Source organism: Neolamprologus brichardi, chromosome 6 (assembly GCF_056152115.1).
Source record: "Neolamprologus brichardi isolate AB-2024 chromosome 6, ASM5615211v1, whole genome shotgun sequence".
Lineage (NCBI taxonomy): Eukaryota > Metazoa > Chordata > Actinopteri > Cichliformes > Cichlidae > Neolamprologus > Neolamprologus brichardi.
In genome coordinates this window covers 22032412-22051801 of record NC_142109.1, presented here as the reverse complement: position 1 = coordinate 22051801, position 19390 = coordinate 22032412, and the positions used below count along the sequence as shown (strand labels likewise).

General features: G+C 41.2%; 1 protein-coding gene across 3 annotated transcripts in view; it reads left to right on the top strand.

Moving 5' to 3' along the window:
- The window catches only part of septin9b (septin 9b), a 55283-nt gene that overhangs the window by 26772 nt on the left and 9121 nt on the right, over positions 1–19390 (top strand). For all 3 annotated transcript variants that reach the window (XM_006787449.3, XM_006787447.2, XM_035906289.1), the window contains exons 3-6: positions 12135–12311; positions 15798–15926; positions 16091–16172; positions 16584–16721. In XM_006787449.3, coding sequence (XP_006787512.1) covers positions 12135–12311; positions 15798–15926; positions 16091–16172; positions 16584–16721 — 526 coding nt within the window. The remainder of the gene's footprint in view (positions 1–12134; positions 12312–15797; positions 15927–16090; positions 16173–16583; positions 16722–19390) is intronic.

The following is a 19390-nucleotide window of genomic DNA, read 5'->3' as shown; positions in this document are numbered from 1 at the left end:
ACATTTGGGATTTGGAAATACTTTCTGCAGTTTCGCAGCCAATGCTTACTTCAGTGCAGCTTCACACAAGTACAGTCTAGTTCTTACATGACTATTTCATACACTGAGCGGTGCTGGGTTACCACAGCAAAATAAAAACAGCATGTGTAACAGGGGGAACATCCAGGACATACGTTTTCTGTTGGAAAAACAAGTAGTTTGGCATCACTGGAAATAACCGTATTGGGTTTTTGGTTGCAGGTTATAGCTGCAAAGACTTCTCTTACGTCTACCAATTAAGAGTGTACCTAAAGCCCATTGAGGCAAAGCTAAAGCCCAGCTGGCTAAGCATAACAAATGAAAAGAGAATGAAACAACCAAAGTTAATCATTTCTTGAGTCTTTATATCAACCGTCTTGGACCACAGGAAGTCACTATACCTGGTCAACACATAACCCATAACCCACATAAACAACACTCACTAATTGTTTGGTAAGCTTTACTGGGGGTGGGGGCGTTCTTACAAACTATGAGCTCATTTCCTTGTTTCCAGTTTTTAAAGGGAAACCGAAGCTGAAAAGGGAATGGTGCATAAAACAAGTAGATCCTTTTACAGCATTTTCACAAAATATTCCTTTATGTAGTTTTATTTTTATAAACTCTGAAATGTTCTGAATTAGTCATGGTTTTGGTCATGAGTCAGCTACAGCTGGAGGGAGAGGATGCATGCAATGCGTTGAGGACTGAAGGAAAGACCAAATGCTGTTAGTGTGCACACACAGATAATCTGTTACACTTCTTGCTGTGAAGCAAAGCAGTTGGGGGTGGTGGAGAGCATATGGGCACACATAAGGACAGGGAAGTAGGTATTGCCTGTTGTATTGTACAAACACACACTCTCCTTTTGTAATTTCCTTTTCTCATAAAGACATAAAACTTTATCTATAATAAATGTGGTTCAGGATAGCTCACTATATCCACAATATTCCTCATTCACTTTCTTTGAATGAGGGGTGTGACTGCCGAATGCCTTCTTAGCCACTTGGGATGGCAGTCACATGACCACGTGTGGGCGTGGCCGGGAGAAGAAGCGGCAGCCTGGCCTCTACAGCTGAATCTGTGATTGAGAGGAAGAAAGAGAGAAGGAGAGGAAAGGGTTGGGTGAGTTGTGGATTTTTATGTTTACCGTGTACTTTTCTGTTTCGCAGTAACAGTGGGGAATGGTTTTAGAAAAAGCATAAAAGGGGGCAGGCTGTAAGAGGGAGGGAGAGGGAAACAAAAGGGCGGTGGGGAGGGGGTAAATGTGTCCTCTGGGGCTGTTTGGTGTCAGAGTTAGTTTGCTAGGTGCTTCATGTGTGCTCAGCAGAAAGTAAAGTTTTGAAGCTGGGAGTAGATTAGATGTTTTTTTGCAGGAGATCTGTACAGCTAGCCAAATCTAGTGTGAATACCTTAATTTCTCTCCCTTTCCCACTCTTCTTTTTCTTTCCTATTGTTCAACCATCGGGAAGAGTTTGGGGGGTCAGCATTGCTACTCTTCCCCCTCCTTACTTTCCCCCTCCTCCCACCCTCTCCCTTTCTTTCTTGCTTTCCCTCCCCATTGTGTCCTCAACTCTGAAGCATGGATGGGTAGTCAGCCTCGCATAAAGAGGCAGAGTGATTGACCAATCAGGGTAGCCCGTGTTCCTCTTTAAGTTGCATGCCTCCAGGGTTCTCTGCAGTAAGGATCCCTTCTTTTAGCCTCAGCTCTCCTCACATCAGAGTTTCAAGGCTCTGTTTGATCCAGTGCAGTGGATTAGCCAAGGACCGATGGACCTAAGCTGTTGTGATGTGATTTAATTTTGTCAATCCCTTGTGTCTTCTCTCCAGAGAGTTTGTTGCCAAGTTCAGCTAAAGGTGAAGAGTCAAACAGGTCATGTTGTGAGTTTGAGATTTGCCTTGAGACTTTCTCAGGGAAGGACTTATCTCTTCCTCTAACTCCTGTCAGTTGCTTCAAGTTGGAAGAAAATTGTGCAAGGATGTGATTAGTCACTTTAGCTGTGATAGCTGTTGAAATCCGCACAATATCTCATACTTTTGGTGTCTCAGATGATCTTCTCTTACCCATTTTTTAGTACAGTAGCCGAACAGTTGCTTTGTTGGATACGATGCCCTTGAATCCCACTCATCTCATAGCTAATGTAGCACACACAAAAAAGACTGCAGATGGATCTTTCTGCTCCATTTGCTCTCTTGTTGTGTGTTATTGGAAATGTTCTCGTTAACCAACACGAACCAGCTGCATTTCATCTTAATGTCTGATAAGTAAAGAGATGCATTCATCCTTGCGTATTGCGTCTGCATGAATAAATGCATGCATTTTGTGTTGCTACCCTGAAGTCACTGTAGCACCACAATACCACCAGAACATTATTGAATTAGGAAATTAATTTAAATGTGTTTTTCCCACAGCAGTCGGGCTGCTGTCAGTACTACGGCTTATCACACAATACATTTGATATTACTTACTCCTAATGCCTCACGTCTGATTTACATGAAGCATTATTACAAAATCCTTTGGTTAAAGTCAGTCATCCATTGTTTACATGCTACTAATCAGATTACTGTAGCTGGATAATAATAAGTAATTCAATCACAACAGATAAACTCTTCATTAGGATTGTTTGGGGCTAGCAGCGCAAAATAAATGAAGGGGGTTACTTCCCCTTCTGTAATTAAGTCTTGCATTATCGTGAGCTTTGGCAGATGGATCATTTTCAGAGACTTATTGTTGTTTTGCGAGCGCATAAAGACTTCAAACCTGATCCTTTAAAGGTATAAATCCACCCCTGTGGACACATAACCCACCACTGGTGTCATTTTTGACATTCAACACACTTTTGGTGTTCTTGACCAAAGAATTTTCCCCGAAGGAAGAAGAGCTGAGTGGAGAGGAGTAGTGTGAACTTGTTTTACTATTAAGAAACAGGCTGACAATATGTTTTCACACATTAGCGTGCACACCTTTTACCCACATGTTAAAAGCTTGCTTGTCTTTCTTGTTCGCCATTGTGAAGTTTTTATTTATTCTTGTCTTTGTCAGTTGGTGGTAGGAAATAACCCTTTGTAAAATGCACGAGTCATAAATGTCACATTTTGTTTAAAAAATGGCTTGTTTATCTGCCCACAGCTGACATTTTCTGTCTGTACGTATGTCAGTGCCTGAAGGAAGTCAGACATGTCACGTCCTGTCAGAGGTGACAGTTTGAGGGCCTGCCGACACTGGGTGGGTGGAGGAGGGAGAGTGGATTATTATTTGCGGTGGTCTGCTCTACAGAACTGCACCAGTCTATAATATTATGCTCTGCTGTGGCATCTTGACTCTAAACTCATAATAGAAAATGATACGATTTGGTCTATGGCTTGCACACAGTTCTTTAAATTAGAATCAATTTTTAGCTTTGGCTCACTCTGAAGTCTTGACTTGTAGCTTGTCTATATAATTGCATTGAAAAGGGTCCGTTAATAGACCCGATTAGCTGGATGTTATTCTGAACAGATAAAGGGTACAACAAAACTGTCTTTAAGTGCAGAAGCCATTTGTGCACAGCGAGTTGCTTCTCATTTCCCCCAATTAAGTGCTGCCCATTGATATATGCAAACAAGCCAGCCCCTTTCCCACTTGATGCTTAGTGGTTGCTTGATTTATTCCTTTATGGTCTTTGTTTGTCCTTTGCCCTATCCTACTTCCCTTATTGCAGCTGTGGATGGTTCTGTGGTGAGACCCTCCTAGTTCCCCTTCCATGTTTCTCAGAAACGCCCGGGCTTCTGAGTTACAGCTGTGGTCTCTCAGTCTGCTGAGTGCTGCCCAGAACAGCGGGCTCTCACAGTGGTACACAGCACCACAGTGTCTGCCCTGCTGCGCTGGGCTTTGTATTCTCATATTGTTTTTCAGCTCGTCACTGATATTGTTTCATTTGGCTCATGTTTCTTTTCCTTTTTTCTTTTCTTGACTCGCCCTTCACCTAAAGGGTCCTGCATTTACAGCTTTCTCTGGTCATCCACTCTCACTCTTTCAATCTTTGTGAGGTATTCTGGTAAAGGTCCTTAACAGACGTTTACGAGTGACAAGCATATCAACACCATCTGCTTTTGCTCCACACCGGGACAGCGGCTGCGTTCTCAGTGGGCTGTCATGTTACAAGACTGAAAGATGAAGTGGGCCAGTAGCCTTTTCCAGACCTTCTCTTGAGTTCTTATTTCAGTTTGTGTCAGCTCTTTCCTTGACTGACCTCACAAAATCACGCCATTTTACGGAGAAAGGAGAACTTTAAAAGTGGATCTGTTAGGGTTTTTCCCCCCCCCCAATTTTTTCTACTCCGGGATCATTATTATGCCACTGAGACATTATACAGCAGCCTCTCAGACTTTCTTTTGAAACCTTCAGTTAATTAGAAGAAAGTGTAAGAAAGTGTAGGCAAAAGAGCTAAAACAGCTTGTTTCAGTGTGAACTGAGGGGCTGCAAAAAGGCCCAGCAGATAAATAAAGATTATTTTGAAATAAGAATCATACAAAGCTAGTCTACTAGAATTCAAGAATGAAAAGGATAATAGGTCCCTTTTTAATCATTCTGTTCCTGTAGTTTGAACTTACAGATTGGGGGGGATTATGTTTGAGGGATTTCCTCTGTCAGGGATACACATGAGAGCCCAGTGAGAGGCTCCACTACCCTTCCAACTTTGAGCTGTCAGCCTCGCTCTGTCACTGCCTTCTGTAAACATGTCATCATGTTATCTCCATCAAACAGAACACAGGGAAGGATTAAGCTAGGGGCCTGTGCTGCTAAAGGCACACATACGCTTGACATACAAGTCAGCTTCACCAGGCAAAACCTGTCATAGGCTTTCATAAGGATTTAAGAAGGACTTGTGGATTGAGCGTTTACAATATGGATAAGAAGATATAAACACCACTTGGAAATAGACCTTGAAGGAAAAATGAAATGTGAGCTAGTGCTGTGGAGAAGAATTTGTAGCATTCTCACACGATACGCAGTCGTGTTATTTAAACTAGTCGACTTTATAGCTTTTGTGTGTTTAAACTTCAGACCTGTGTTTGGCGTATGTTATCATTATGACTGGAGTCCTTCACAAGAATTCGTTCACGCTTGTGTGATTTAGGTGATTCAGTCTTATCACATTTCTTTGAAGACAATGTTGTACGCCCTTGTAGCAGGAGTTGATGCTAATATAGGCATATGTTTGAAGTGTAAATGCAATATTGTATGCTCTTTTTGTTTTGTTTTTTTAATTGTGTTATTTTGTATGTGTCACAGTTTCTATAGGCTACTTTTGTCTGATATTGCAACTAAAGTTATTGGTGAAAATGGTTAAAAAAAAACAGCAGCTTTGACTAGCACTGGGTTTTAATGCAATTTTGCCTGAAGATGAAAATCTTTTTAAATTCTTTAACTGATTTTTGGCATAGAAACATTCCGTTAAATTATTAGAGGATGCTAAATTGTGCATATTAACCCTGTATCCATGTAACACTTCTATTACTGTGTACTTTTGTGGCTTCCTTCTTCTCTCTGGTCTATCTATTGAACTCTAGACAGCAGCTGGCATAAAATTTAACGATCTCTTCCTCTCGAGAGTGAGACGCCACCTCTGGAAATGTCATTTCTGGTTTAAGAAGAGAGGAAGGGATGAGGACAGCAACAGAAAAACACAAACACATGGGAAAGGAAAGGATCAGGGGATTCGACTCATGGGAACCATGACTTTTAAAAACATAACAGAGCATTCAGAAAGCAGATGATGTTAAAAAGCTGTGTGAGTGCGACAACAAACCTGATCTTCCTTTTAACCAGGGTTCACCTCCCCTCAGGAGGAACTGAACAGCTTTTGAACACAGGAAGAAAAAGGAGAATCACAAACTGTAATGCACATTTACCCTCATTATTAAGATTAATTGAATGAAAGTGACCTTATCAGTGATTTAAGTATGAGAGCTAATCAAGATTTCCCAGAGAATCTTTCTTTTTCGTCAACAGACATTAAACGCTTCACTTAGAGTAAAGAATCTGACTCTTTAACAAGTAACTTTCAGGGAGGTAATCCAGATCTCAACATGTAAAGTTCAGTAGATTTTTAAAAACTCAAGTGAGTCCAAGACATAAACCAAGTCTTGTGTTTGTATTTTATTATAACAGAAATGCTGCTTATTAACATTGCTGCATGTAAACAAGAATTCAACCAATGCAATATATGTAGGACTTCTAGCCACGAGTAATTTGCAGACCATGTCCTTGGTTATTTTGGCATTCTGATGAGCCTCAGTGCAACAAAGTTAAATACTCTCTGACTGCTTCAGATGATACTAGCAAAACAGTTTTTCATAATTCTGTCTTTCCTTTCTGAGGCTAGAAACATTTGTAGCTTTGTAGTTGCATGCACTTTAAACCATTTATCTGATGAACTGTTTGAATCCAGAAAAAAAGAAAGTTATGGCCAGCTGTAAAATCCTCAGATACTGGGTTCAGCAGCATATGGCTTTTGCCGGGGCCCAGGTTTGAGTGAATCTTGACCATTTGCTGCTCTCTCCCCAACCCCCACTCTGTTTGTCTACTCTACTGTCATCTCAAAAATAAAGGCTAAAAAGCCTCACAGTACGTCTTTTGGGGGGGGTGCTGTAAAACCCTCAAAATGCACAATTTGCTTATGAGGAGTGTCAGTCATCGACCACAGCGTTTAAACAGTTTGGCTCATTTGCGCTAATTACATGCTGTACACGCACTGATTCATTTTACTCGTTTCTTCTATCTCTCCTTCACCTCCTGCTTCCTTTTCCCTCTGCAGCATTGTCAGGGTCTTGGCTGTAGTCGAACAATAACAGAGAAAAACTTTCATGTAATTTAAAGCAGGGCTGAAAAGTGGTGATGTGGCGTCCGCGGATCGATGGAAACTGAATTTCTTTGGTTTGAGGAGGCTTTTCGAGAAGACAATAAAGGCTTTGTTTCTTGGGAAGGCATGTTCAAGTTTCACTTGGTGAATATTAAATGTAGAGTTGGATATGATATGCCTGATGGGATTTTAATGAAGGGCTTGGGAGGGAGTGTTGAGTTATGTGTGAATGTGGAATGGGAAGGGGATTCTCTGTTACAGCCAAACAGAATATTATATCTGACTGAAGAGTAATACTGTGTGTTAGTTTTCCAGGAAGGTTATATTACAATGCAGTGGGTTTGGTGTCCAGGATAGCGCTTTTTGATCTGTCAGCTGTATGCAAGTTTTGAAATCTCAAAGTGGTCTATCTTTCTACTCTTACAATATAAGAATTGCTGCCTGAAAGCCGTTCTGTGTTTTTGTCTACAAAAAACTGCTGGTGTTGAAGATAAACGGCAATCATTTCTGTTCTGTAAGTCCTGGATGTTGAGCTCTCCTCACTTTCACTCCCTCCGCAGTCCTCTGAGGACATTACCTGATGGAGATTAAAATGTCTTGAATCTGCCCCCTGAGTGGTACGAAGTCTGAGTAATGCCCATATGGGGCCATGTAAGAATAGGGCAGATAACTTTCCAGTTAATTACCAGTGAGCGAGGGGTTGTCACGCGTCCTTGATAATGCACCTTCACCTAAACCACCCAGCTAAGGCAAACTATCAGCAGCCGTGTGCTACATGTGACAAAGGGCAACTGCATGAAATTCAACAACTTGGTTCTCCCAGAATAGTTCATATTTTTTGTATGAAATAAATTTAAGTCAGAGACAGTTTATTGCAGGCTTTGTGAAAGCTTTTTCATATAGTAGATGCAGATAATTATCTACTTTAAACTGAGATGTTCTGTAGGACTTTCACCTAAATCTAAGAGGTTTTCAGATTTCACTCTCCTGATCGCTACGGGCCTTTATGTACAAAGTTTGCAAGCTGTCTCTGTAATTGCATGGGCTTCCTCCATGTCCTCCAGTTTCCTGCACCAGCTCATAGACATGCACGTTAAGTCGGTCAGTGATTCTAACTTGGTTGTCGATTTAAGGCAAAAGAAGTCTATAGACCAAAGCACTTTAGGAATGTATGGTTAAATATGACTTGTCGCTTCAGGCTGGAAAAGCACGATCTACATATCAGTCCATTTCTATTACATTAGGTATCAAATGGGATAGCTATGGAAAATGATAAGAAATAATAGTTCATTAAACAATAGTCGATTTATTCAGTGGTACATTTCTATAAGATAAGGCTTAAATATCCTTTGCAGTATCTGCATGTACAAAACTCTCTGTAAGGCTTAAATATCGCCGATGACATGACTAACAACCTCGGGATTACTTTCACAGACTTGATAAGGTTAAATTCAGAGAAATGGAGGATACTGTACAAGTGCTAAGTGATATTTCTTGTGGCAAATTAATTGATCCTCGTGAGTACAGTTTGCTGGTGTATGCCTTTAAGCTGTACAGACTGTTTCAATGCGGATGTAAATGCTGTGGTTTGTCTGCTGCGAGGCCCTCTGTGACAAACAGGAAATCTTTTAGAAAACGTGCACAACTGAAACTCGTTTTAATAGAGCAATTATTTTGTAGCATGCAACTCTTATTAACTAAAGACACATTTCGCCATTAAGACAACATAAAATATGTTTGTGAGGAAAACTGTCGACTTCTAAAGAGCAAGAACAAAACAGCAAGATGGCATCTTGAGACGAGTACAAATGAACGTCAGCTTCCCATAAAGTGCCCTCATTTGAAAATAACTAACAAGAGATTGGAGTAATCTCTTTGATGGGATCTATCCATTCATGCAGGGAAAAGGCTTGAACTCCTCTCCATTCATTAAACAAAGCTCTGAAATCAGTTAATCCCAAAGTGCTGCTTTTTCATATTATGAGGCAAAACATCCTCTGTCTAGTTGGGTTTTTTTCTTTTGTCCTCTTCAAAGTGATCTTAAGACAGAATATTTTTGCAGATTAATAAAGCTGTTTTCATTTGAAGGAAGATTCAAGGGCGGTAAAATAAATGTAGTGTGCTTTATCAGTATAGGTGCTCGCTGAGGCTCCTTGATGCATCGTTGCAGTCCACTGCACTTTCCCATCAATTGCTTGCATCTCACAGTTTGATATGTTGTTCCATTATGATGACTCCGCTGAGTCTTTCTCATGTAGAAGCAGTCTTTATTCAACGGCTGCGGCAGCCAAATCATGATCTGAGTCACAGCCTTTGTTTCTGTTCATTTATGAATGAGGTTTGGCGATTAATATGTTTTGCCACTAGCAAGCGTTATTGGTGCTTTTCTTGTGGAACTTTACAACATTATAATCAAGATCTGATGAAGAAATGGTTTTGGCAGAATGGTCTCTTATGTACGTGAAGACCACAAATAATTCTTAGTAAAGTAGATGCCCGCTAGTGGTCAGTTAATGTATAGCTCAGCGATTAATTATATTAATCAATTAGCTGTGGGTTAGCTCAGAGATTAAAAATGAAAGTTCTTGGTTCTCCTTGGAAAAGGAGAAGTGACTTTAAAAACAGCAGGTTTCAGTATGCTTGACAGCAGAGAGCTTTCAGGCACTTTCCTGGTATTGATACTTGTTCTCCTTTTTCCCTACGTGTATCACACATTTGCCTGTTTTTACAGGATTTCAGTACCCTGGCTTGTTTGCCCCACCTAGCCGGTGGCTGTCCATTATTAGAAAGCAGACTTATAACGTAGTAGGTGGTCTGGGGCTGGCATGGTCAGGGTGACCAGAAGGCAGTTTGGCAAATGCTCTGGATATCATCATTAAAGGGATCTTTCATTCTGTCATTCAAGAAGCTACTGTTGCATTCACGTTTGATGCCATTGTGCATAGTTAGCCAAACAAGAATTTGTAAACCTGTACAAATATTCTGAAACACAGGCTAAAGAAATAGCAATCCAAAAACCTTATTGTATCATGTCCAACAGACAGCAGTTATGTGTTGGGTTTCCCGAGGACAGCTGTGCTGCTCGAAATGATCACACTGTGCAGTATTGCCAGGAGGCTTACATTACAGCATGGGTTAAACTCCTGAATTGTTGTGGTGGATGGATTTTCCCCCCATAGAATTGAAAATAAAATAAATAAAATAGCATTTTGACTTCATTTAAGTGATTTCTCAAGAGAAATGCATTGTTTAGTGATCACTTATTGCCTGATGATTGATTTGTTGAATTTTAGCCAAGCCACATGGGTAGTTCGTCCACTAAACATTTGGCCATCAGAGTCTGAAAGTCAGAGCTCTGATGGATACCACAGAGACTGCTGAAGGTGCAATAACCTTACTTGTGGTCCAAAATTGTGGCTCTGTCTCGCTCAGAGAAGAAGCGGCCATTGAGTTCAGACGTACTCAGTATTATGCAAGTGTGTAGAAGGTTGAAATTATATGTTAGTAGACATTCAGTTCAGGTTTATGTATATCGCACAAGCTCACACAAGCTTCTCAGAGTGCTTTTTATTATAAATTGAAGACCCCATCTTTGAGACAGAACCAGTAATGGTCAAATGCTCCCCACTGAGCAAGAACAGAACTTGGAGAAGGTGGGGTGGAAGAGGTCAGTTTTAACAGGAAGAAACCTGCAGCGGGCTCAGAAAGGGGCAGCCGTCTGCTACACCGGTTAGTTGGTTGCTAAGTATAAGAAGGTAGAAAAAAAGATGATATAGAGAGACCATGAACAGGAAACAACACAAACTATGGGGCAATGTAGACAGATGGTAATGACATGCATTAGTGACGCATGAATGCACGGGGAGTCGACAAAAGTGAGTGGAGAATGGGACGTCCCCCAGCAGCCTGAGCCTATAGCAGCATAACTAAGGTTATGGTGGTTAAGGGCCAACCCTAACTGTAAGGTTTAACCAAAAGGAAAGTTGTCAAGGTAGTCTGATAGCACTGCAGCCATTCCTGTTTGAAAACTCTTATTTACCTTCATACCTTCTCGTCATGCATGTAGTTTACCTACTTTTTGTGTTATATCTATTAAAATAACTGGGTATCGGTGAACATGTGTGCACTGTTTTTCTAATCTTGGCTAAGGGAAGCATGCATGAGTTGTAAATTAGAAAAGTCTGTGGTTTTCAGGCTTGTGCTGACTAATGGTGTCCACTTGAGAGTGGACACCCACAATCTTGTGAGTCTTTGACTTTCAGCCTCTGTGGGTAAATCTCTGTTTTCTGTGCCTGTAAACAACCAGCATTTTATCTGTATAAAAACAAAACGCACACAAAAAATGTTTTTGTCTTACCCATACCCAGGAAGAGAGAAACTCTGAGCAGGGAGCAGTATCAGAAAGTCGATTGTCATAACTGCTTCATTTATATTTATAGCGTTAAAAGGCGTGATGCTGCAGAAAGCACTTTATGGACAAGCTGTTGTTTTAGCGTGCCTCATATAAAGATAAATCCAGGATGGCTGTCTCAGATTCAGTTTCAGGTACACGTCTGTGGTTTGTAGTGTCTTTGACTGCAGACCTCACGCAGGCATCACCACACGCTGTCACAGTACAGGAAATGATGTCTCCTCCTACCATAGGATGAGTGAGTCTTGCTGTTGCTGCAAGCACATACTAGTACGGTTGGTAGGGTTGAACTGTTTTTTTATTTTGCCTGTTGCAGCAGTGCTTTGGCACACAGCCTTCGCCTTCAATTGATCCGCCTTTAAGTGAGGTAAGCTGTGATTTATGTTTGGTCGCTTCTTCCACCGAGGTCTGTTTCTTTTGTCTTCCTTATTAGTTTATCTTTACTGCAAAACACAGCTGCATTGTTTGACTGTGGCTGCAACTTCCACATCAATTTCTTTCTGAAAAAGTCAACAGCTTTTGTGCACTGGGTTGCTAGCGTGAGGTAGTTGCTGGAAAGTTTCTTGTTCTTCTATAATGTCTCATTTACACAGTAACTTGTAAAAGGGGGTTGGTGCTATGAATTTTGAGTCTGGTATCCTGTTTCACACAGGAAGTCAGCCTCTCAGATGAGTATCATGTATGATTTGCACTCCTAACTTGGTGTTCACTGCAGTTCATAAGGTTTCACTTGAATTTATGTTGCTTGTTCAAATGTACTAAATTTAAATGTTAACTTCATAAACTAATGTGCTCAAATATCAAGCTTTGGAGATAAACACCAACAAAATACACTAATTTCCCCCCCTCTTTGTGTCCCTTAGGGTCAGAGGTCAATCTGAGCCATAGCAACATGTCTGAAGCCACCAAGCCCCAACCTCAAGCTAAGGGGGAGAAGACCCCGATCAGCGACACCAGCTATGTGGGCATCGATGCCATCCTGGAGCAAATGAGGAGGAAGGCCATGAAACAAGGCTTTGAGTTCAATGTCATGGTTGTGGGTGAGTAAGACACACAACATTACCCAGTGAAAACCTGTGCTGTTGACTCTAACCTTGTCCTGTCAAATTAAACGGAGAAGTGGGGGATTCTAAAGATGCTAAATTATGGCATATAAAAAAGATAATTATAGTGAGTAAAGGTGGTCGCTTTCGTACAAATCTGTGGAATGATGTAAAGGCCTAATTCTAAATGTTTTCCTCCCATCTAGTCTGACCTCACACTTTAATGTTTATTATGGCTTCATGTTAGATTTGAATATAACTATGTAACCAGTTTAAACTAGCACAGATGTGTCCAAGAAGGCTTGAAGCTGTAATTGCTCCCAAATGTGGTGTGTTTGCAACAGATATTGTCCCAGTCCCGATTTCAGCAAAGCAAAAAAAGGGGGGGGAATCACATGGGAGTCATTTAAAACTTTTCAGTTTGTGCAGCAACAACTCAAAATGCAGAACAAAGCAACGAAATAAGAGCTGTGGTTCAAGTAACACATGAGTCAGCATTTAACTGAGACGCAACACACATCAGGAGCACACATATCGCCAGTTAAAAGAGGACATGCTTAGTTTGCTTGCTGTCGATTCAGAAAATCGCTTTTTATATCTATTACGAGGCTGCCGTAAAGAGCAAAGGCACGACGAACCGTGCGTGTTTGATAGTGTGGTTCTACTTCCCTTGTTCTGGTAACAGTCCGCTAACGTGGTGACTTCCTCAACAAGCTCTCTTTTTGAGTGTCCACAGTTTATCAGACAAACACTCTCACTTGAGAGGATAAACTTAGGCTGTCAGGCTGAGTAATTGCTATAATGATGGCGATTACTCTGACAAGCTGAAGCACACACTCCGTGTGAGACTTCACGTCCTCAGAAAGCAGCTACGCACCTCCAGTTAAGCCTCACCATCAAAGTGTCAGTACATCTATCCAATCCTGCACCTGTGTGCATGCAGGCATACAAGAGAAACAAACCTATGCTAATGTTGTTTATAAAGAAAGGAATGTTATCAAGCTACATAACAATCAGAGATTTTATCTGTTTTGTTTGTTGGTACTGGCCTGTTGGAAGTAACTGTAAAACTCTGATTTGAGGCCCTTCGGGGCTATGTTTAGTACACGCTGTAAGGTGGCATGTCAGTGCAGCTTCATGGAAATGGATCATAGCATGGCAAACGAGGGCTGCTGCATAGTTACTGTTTATTGCATTGAGTGTGAAGTGAGAGTGTCAGATTTATATTGAGAGCATGACGGTGGAACATGACTCACCGAACGTTTATTTTCAGAGTAAACACAAAAAGTTGCAGAGTGAAACAGCAGCGTGTTTCAATCTCTGTGAGATTTGCATCCCTGCTTACACATTTGTGTTGTTGCAGGAAAACTGCAGATTTCTACCCAACATTGACATGTATTTGCTTGCAGTGCCCCAAATGCATCAAGGATAAATGAAAATTAACTGATATAGTCTATCGCTGTTAAATAATGCTCACTGGGAAAAGAAAAGGCAAGTTTCAACCTGCAGGCGAGGCGTCTGATTGCCAAAGGGAGCTTTAAAGTACATCACTATAGCAACGTGTCAAGTTCCTCTAGCAATGTGTTAGCAAACACCTAGCACACGATTGGCATCTACTTCTTACTTTCCGATCAGTGCTGGCCTGCCGTTGGGTTCTGACTGTTTCGACAGCAGGGTGTGCATCATTTTGGTGATAATTGTGAGACTGTCTTCAGCTCTTGCTCAAGGCCATGAAACACAGTAGGAATCTGGCTACCATGTGTAGTCAGATTACTACTGTTTTTTTGTTGTTGTTGTTTGTTTTGTTTTTCTGTAGTTGTGATCGACTATGTTTGCCTGAACTTTGTTAGCTTCCTTTTAGTTAACGTTAAGAGATAATCTATTCCCATTCTAATAAAGTTCCTGCTGGCTAACAGATTTGCTATTTGAGTGGTTAGTTGAAATGTAAAAGGTTAACTGGTGTTGGTCTTGTCCCTTGTGGTCTTGTGGTATTCAGAGAATGCATTTGACCCTAATTTCTCCCCTCAGCTACCTAGTCCTGGCCAATGTGTCTAAGTGTGTATGTCAGTAGAAGAAGGAAAGAAAATGTGACCATGTGCTTGTGGGTGAATGCATACAGCAGGGTAGACTGCATGTGAAGTGTGTGCTAAAGAGGCAGTGTGTTTATGTAAGGTGAGAGAGAGGCGGTAAAGGCCACCAAGAGGGGTCACAGAGGGCCTGGCAGCTTGGCGACTCTCCATATGCCCTATCAGATACCCACAGAGTCCACATTTAGGACAGGAAATGTGGGACATGGCACAGAGTTGGTCTGTGTGCAGTGACCCGTTTATCCGTTTACTCCTAATGTTTCAAAATGCTAGTATCAAATCAAGATTTTCACTTCCACCTTGTATTATTTTCGTCCAGTCAAAGGAAACCAACTCGTTGTTGTTTCAGCACAAGCACGCATTTGTTTAGTCGATGTTTCCATTGGCTAAACAAGCAATGAATAGCATCACTGTATCGCTGTAAGTCACACTCTAAAATCAAAGTCACCTTTAACTTCATAGACTTGTCATGTTGGCATCCTCTGTCCACAAGATCGACATATTTAATATCTGACAATCGTGTGTGTCATGGTTTTAAATAATGAGGTCATCAGGCATACAGCTAATGCTTAAGCCAGTCAGAGTAAGGTTGAGCTACAGGAAAGGGAGCTACAGCAACTGTGAATTATGCAAATCTACCTCAGAGTCTTTAGAGTAAAAATGTAGAAGTGGAAATGAGCAGATTGACTTAACTTTAAATTAATTTGGAAGTCAAAAAAAGAAACGTAGCCGAACGACTCCGGATACCATACTATGCAGGTGCACATTTTTTTAGGCTATTAAATGTCGGAGTATAACTCTTGTACTGATTAATAAATACTAAATGTAATGTATTGACAAGTATGATAAGTATACACTGTGGAAATGGCACTAATATTTGAATTTAAAATGTGCATTTTTATTCATCGTGTCAACAGCAGTGGACCTTTTTTAAATTAAGTAAGAGAAATGACACTATAATATTGTATAATAAGTATATATGCACTTTCTACTTAGTTTCCAACCACCCTATCTCACTAAGACCATATTCAAAAGAATTATATAATACTGTAGACACAACGTAAGAGGATTCAGCCCCTAGTGGGTGATGTATCTTGTGTATGTCTGCTTCTCTGTGTGTGGTCAGTACAATACTGTGGTCCCATTAGCTTCCAAAGGTGGCTCTTCTGGGGGCTATAACGAGGCTCCCAATGCAACTACACACCCACCACACAACCCATGCAGAAGAGCGTAAGGTCCTGTTATAAGATGTAGTTTTCCCCACTCTGAGGTTTTAAAAAAGAGAAGCTGAATTGCGCTTTTGTCTTCAGAGGGATTTCCCTTGTGACTGCCTAAGCTGGATGTTTTCCTGCTCTTACTAAATGTTGCATGTTCGTCTATTTGTTTTTCGGATCAGGTCAAAGCGGCCTGGGAAAGTCCACTCTGATGAACACGCTGTTCAAATCCAAGGTGAGCCGTAAGTCTGTGCAGCCCAACGTGGAGGAGAGGATCCCCAAGACAGTCGAGATCAAGTCCGTCAGTCACGGTATGCCGTGTTTTGTAGCCTACCACCTGATGCTGCACATATTGCATTAATAATTTGAAATATGGGCTTTCCATCTAATCTGTCATTATAAATATATAAACAGTACATCTTTCTTGCAAAAGTAAAGTGTCCTAAATTACACTAATCAATTTTTCTTTATGTAGATGTTGAAGAGAAAGGCGTTAGGATGAAGCTAACAGTTATTGACACTCCTGGCTTTGGGGATCAAATCAACAATGAAAACTGGTGAGCTCAGACTTGATCTACTTGCCTACAATCGCTTCCTGTACTTATTCAATTTGTCTCAAAGCTGAAACTCAATTTCTTTCTGTTTTTTTAAAAACACTTTTTCCATTTTACTTTGTTTAATCAAGACGGTGGATTTCATGTTATTATTTTATAAGTTAAGTAAAGTGTTGAGGAAATGTGATTCCGTTTTTGTGTAAGTAAAATATGCATGATTTAATTAGAAGTTATAATGTCTTAAAAGTGTCTTTAGCGTTACAGGAACATTTGACTCCCTGGAGTTTTGTCTTTACAAATTTCTTTGGCGCTTATAAGTTAATGTTGCAGAACAAAAGGAGTCACTGTAGCAGAGTAACTGTTTACAAGAGGTTTTGAGGTAATAGTTTCTTTCCTTAATTTTCTTTGTTACAGCTGGCAACCCATCATGAAGTTCATCAATGACCAGTATGAATCCTACCTGCAAGAGGAAATCAACATTAACAGGAAGAAAAGGATCCCAGACTCCAGGGTGCACTGCTGCATATACTTCATACCTCCCACTGGCCACTGGTAAGAGCCTGTATTATATATCTCAGTTAAATGCTGACTCATGTGATACAAGCTCCTACTCCTTTTTTCTCACCACAACTACAGAGGGTCTTCAGGGGACCTTCCCCGACCTATTGTCTCTTTCTAGCTCTTTAACCACATCGCTTTCCTGGTCTTTTTCATCTCACTCTCTAATGACCACATGTGGAACTCGTTTTCTCCTCAAAGACACATAAGAGTCACTCGAAGGGTCACATTTCACAAAGAAACAGAACTCTGCAGCTTCCGCTGTATTCCTTTCATTCTGATCCGTCTCTCTCTTAAATATCTCTCGGCTTTATCATCTATGACTGAATAGAGAGATGTGATATCGAGCAGTTGGCAGAAACTTGATGATGAAATCCAGTGCGACAGTGGTCAGAGACGAGCGTGTTTCACTGAGCCGCCAAATGTGCAAAAGATGTGGTTGGAGGCTAAAGCAGAAACAAAATGGTGTGAATGATTCTAACATACCAAAGTGTGGACCAAAAGAGTGCAGGTGTCTCATTTAACAACTAATGCTGTGTCCTTGTGTTACCTCAGGAGCAAGAAAGATACTGTCTCTCTTGAGTGTGTGTGATTGATAAAGCCACCTTGGCTTTAAAATATTGTACATATGTGAATTAAAACACTCAAAGCTTTAATGCGCACCAACTGTAAACACCCATTAACTGGCTTTCTTACCGCAGATCCAACCCAGTCGCATATTTCTGTGCACCAATAACTCAACAGTTGTCCACTTAAATGTTTTTCAAGGATCGAGGGATGACATGTGCGAGCCCCACAGTTTGACAGACCCCCTCATCATCTGCTCATGTCACCACAGCTGTTGCTTCAGCGAGTGTGTGTTCGTGTGTACCCTTGTTCATGTAAAGCAGGGCGCAGGGAGTGGACTCAAGTGGGCAGTGGGCATGCTGAAACTTGCACGGGTGCGCATATGTGGATACCCTGAATGTGTTTGTGGATAATTATGCTTACAGCTGCAGAGTTCAGTCCACCCTCTTCTATTGTGACTGTGCATTGCTTCTCTTAGTGCCTAAATCCTCCAGCGTCATCTTTATAATCATAGTATTGCTGCAGGTCAGATACTGCTTATAAGCAGAGGTGCCCGCTTTGCAAAAATTCACACCTTTTTTCTTAATCAAAAGTTATAAACACCTGTCAGGAAGTAATCTTCCTTACAGCTACCCAGAGAGTTGTATGCAAGAATAAAGGAGACATCTGCTGGGGCTACCGTTGGGGTATGGCACGTGGTAAAGAGTTCCTGTTTGGTAGTTTCATACGTACATATAAGGATACTTACAAACCTACAGCAGATCTTTGCAGTTGTTTTTTTTAGTAGAAGTGATTCACAAATAAAATAAGAACATAAGTCCCTGAAAGAATCACAAAACTCTTACCCTATTATGCTCTGTTTGCTTATTCTCACAGTAATGTTAGCTAAAGGTTTTTTAAATGAGGCCTGTTACCAATTACCCAGACACAATGCCAAAGGCTTCTGGATGCCTGCGCCATGTGACCAAGAATGACAGGAAGCAAAATGATGACAGATTGAGCTTTCATAAGCCTCTATCGTTGGAGATGTGCATTTCGGTTGCTACTGTGGTTTCGGATCGAAGAGTGCTCAGTGAAGCAAGACACAGCCTTGGCATCAAAGAAGCCATTTCTGATAATGGCAGCATCAGCCACATTATTTTCCCTCCGGGCTGTATTGTTGTTACTTCGCTTAACATGTTGTCACGAGAAAACAAAGACTCCACTTTGGCTCTCGTCAACTCAGAACTGGTTTTCTGACCCGTTGCTGAAATGGTGGGAGGGGAGTGCTGCTCGCAGTGTGGTTGGTTGTTTTCTCCTCATTTCATTTGACCACCGAGCTAACCATTCTCAGTTCATTTAAACGTCACTGCTATGTTCTTCGACCAGCTAGACAGAAGGATTTATTCATGCATGCACAGACATACAGTTGTACATCTGTGCATGCATCCATGTTTAATTTATAAAGACTGTCCATGCTGCATATGTTGCGGTAAGAGTGCATGTGTACATCTGAAAGTGTGCATGTATGCTCCGTCATGCATGTGATGCTGCACACATGTACCTATAGCCCCAGTTTATTTATGCACTGACACACATGGATCGTGAGACACAGTTTTTCTTTTTTTGGAGGGGGGGATATCCTTCCTGTCTGCGTATTTATTTCACGTGACATTTTGCCCCCTGAGCGTTTGATGCCTCGCTTATTCTGCATCGCTCCTCTCTCTTTACCTCTGCTGCTCTGTTTCTCTTGTCCTGTCTCTGTGCTCTGTGTAGCACAAGCTCATCCCATTTTGATGGTGACATGTCTGTCAGTTGCTCTGGAGAACTTGCCTGGCATCCTTCCTCCCTCCAGCTGCCTCTGGGTCTTTGAACCAGGCTGGCTGAGGTTAATTGGAGGGCAGAGCAGACAGCATGAAAGGAAACTGTGTGCAAGAGCAACTGGAGGCAACATGGAACAACAGTGTGCACACTGACGGTCCTAATCATTGCGACGCTAGGCACGATTACAGGCTGCTAAAGGAGAAACGTAAACAACTTTAATCGAACACACTGTTAAGATGTGAAAGATTCACAAAGCCAGTGGGGAGGAATGCTTTTATCTAAACTGGCTTTGA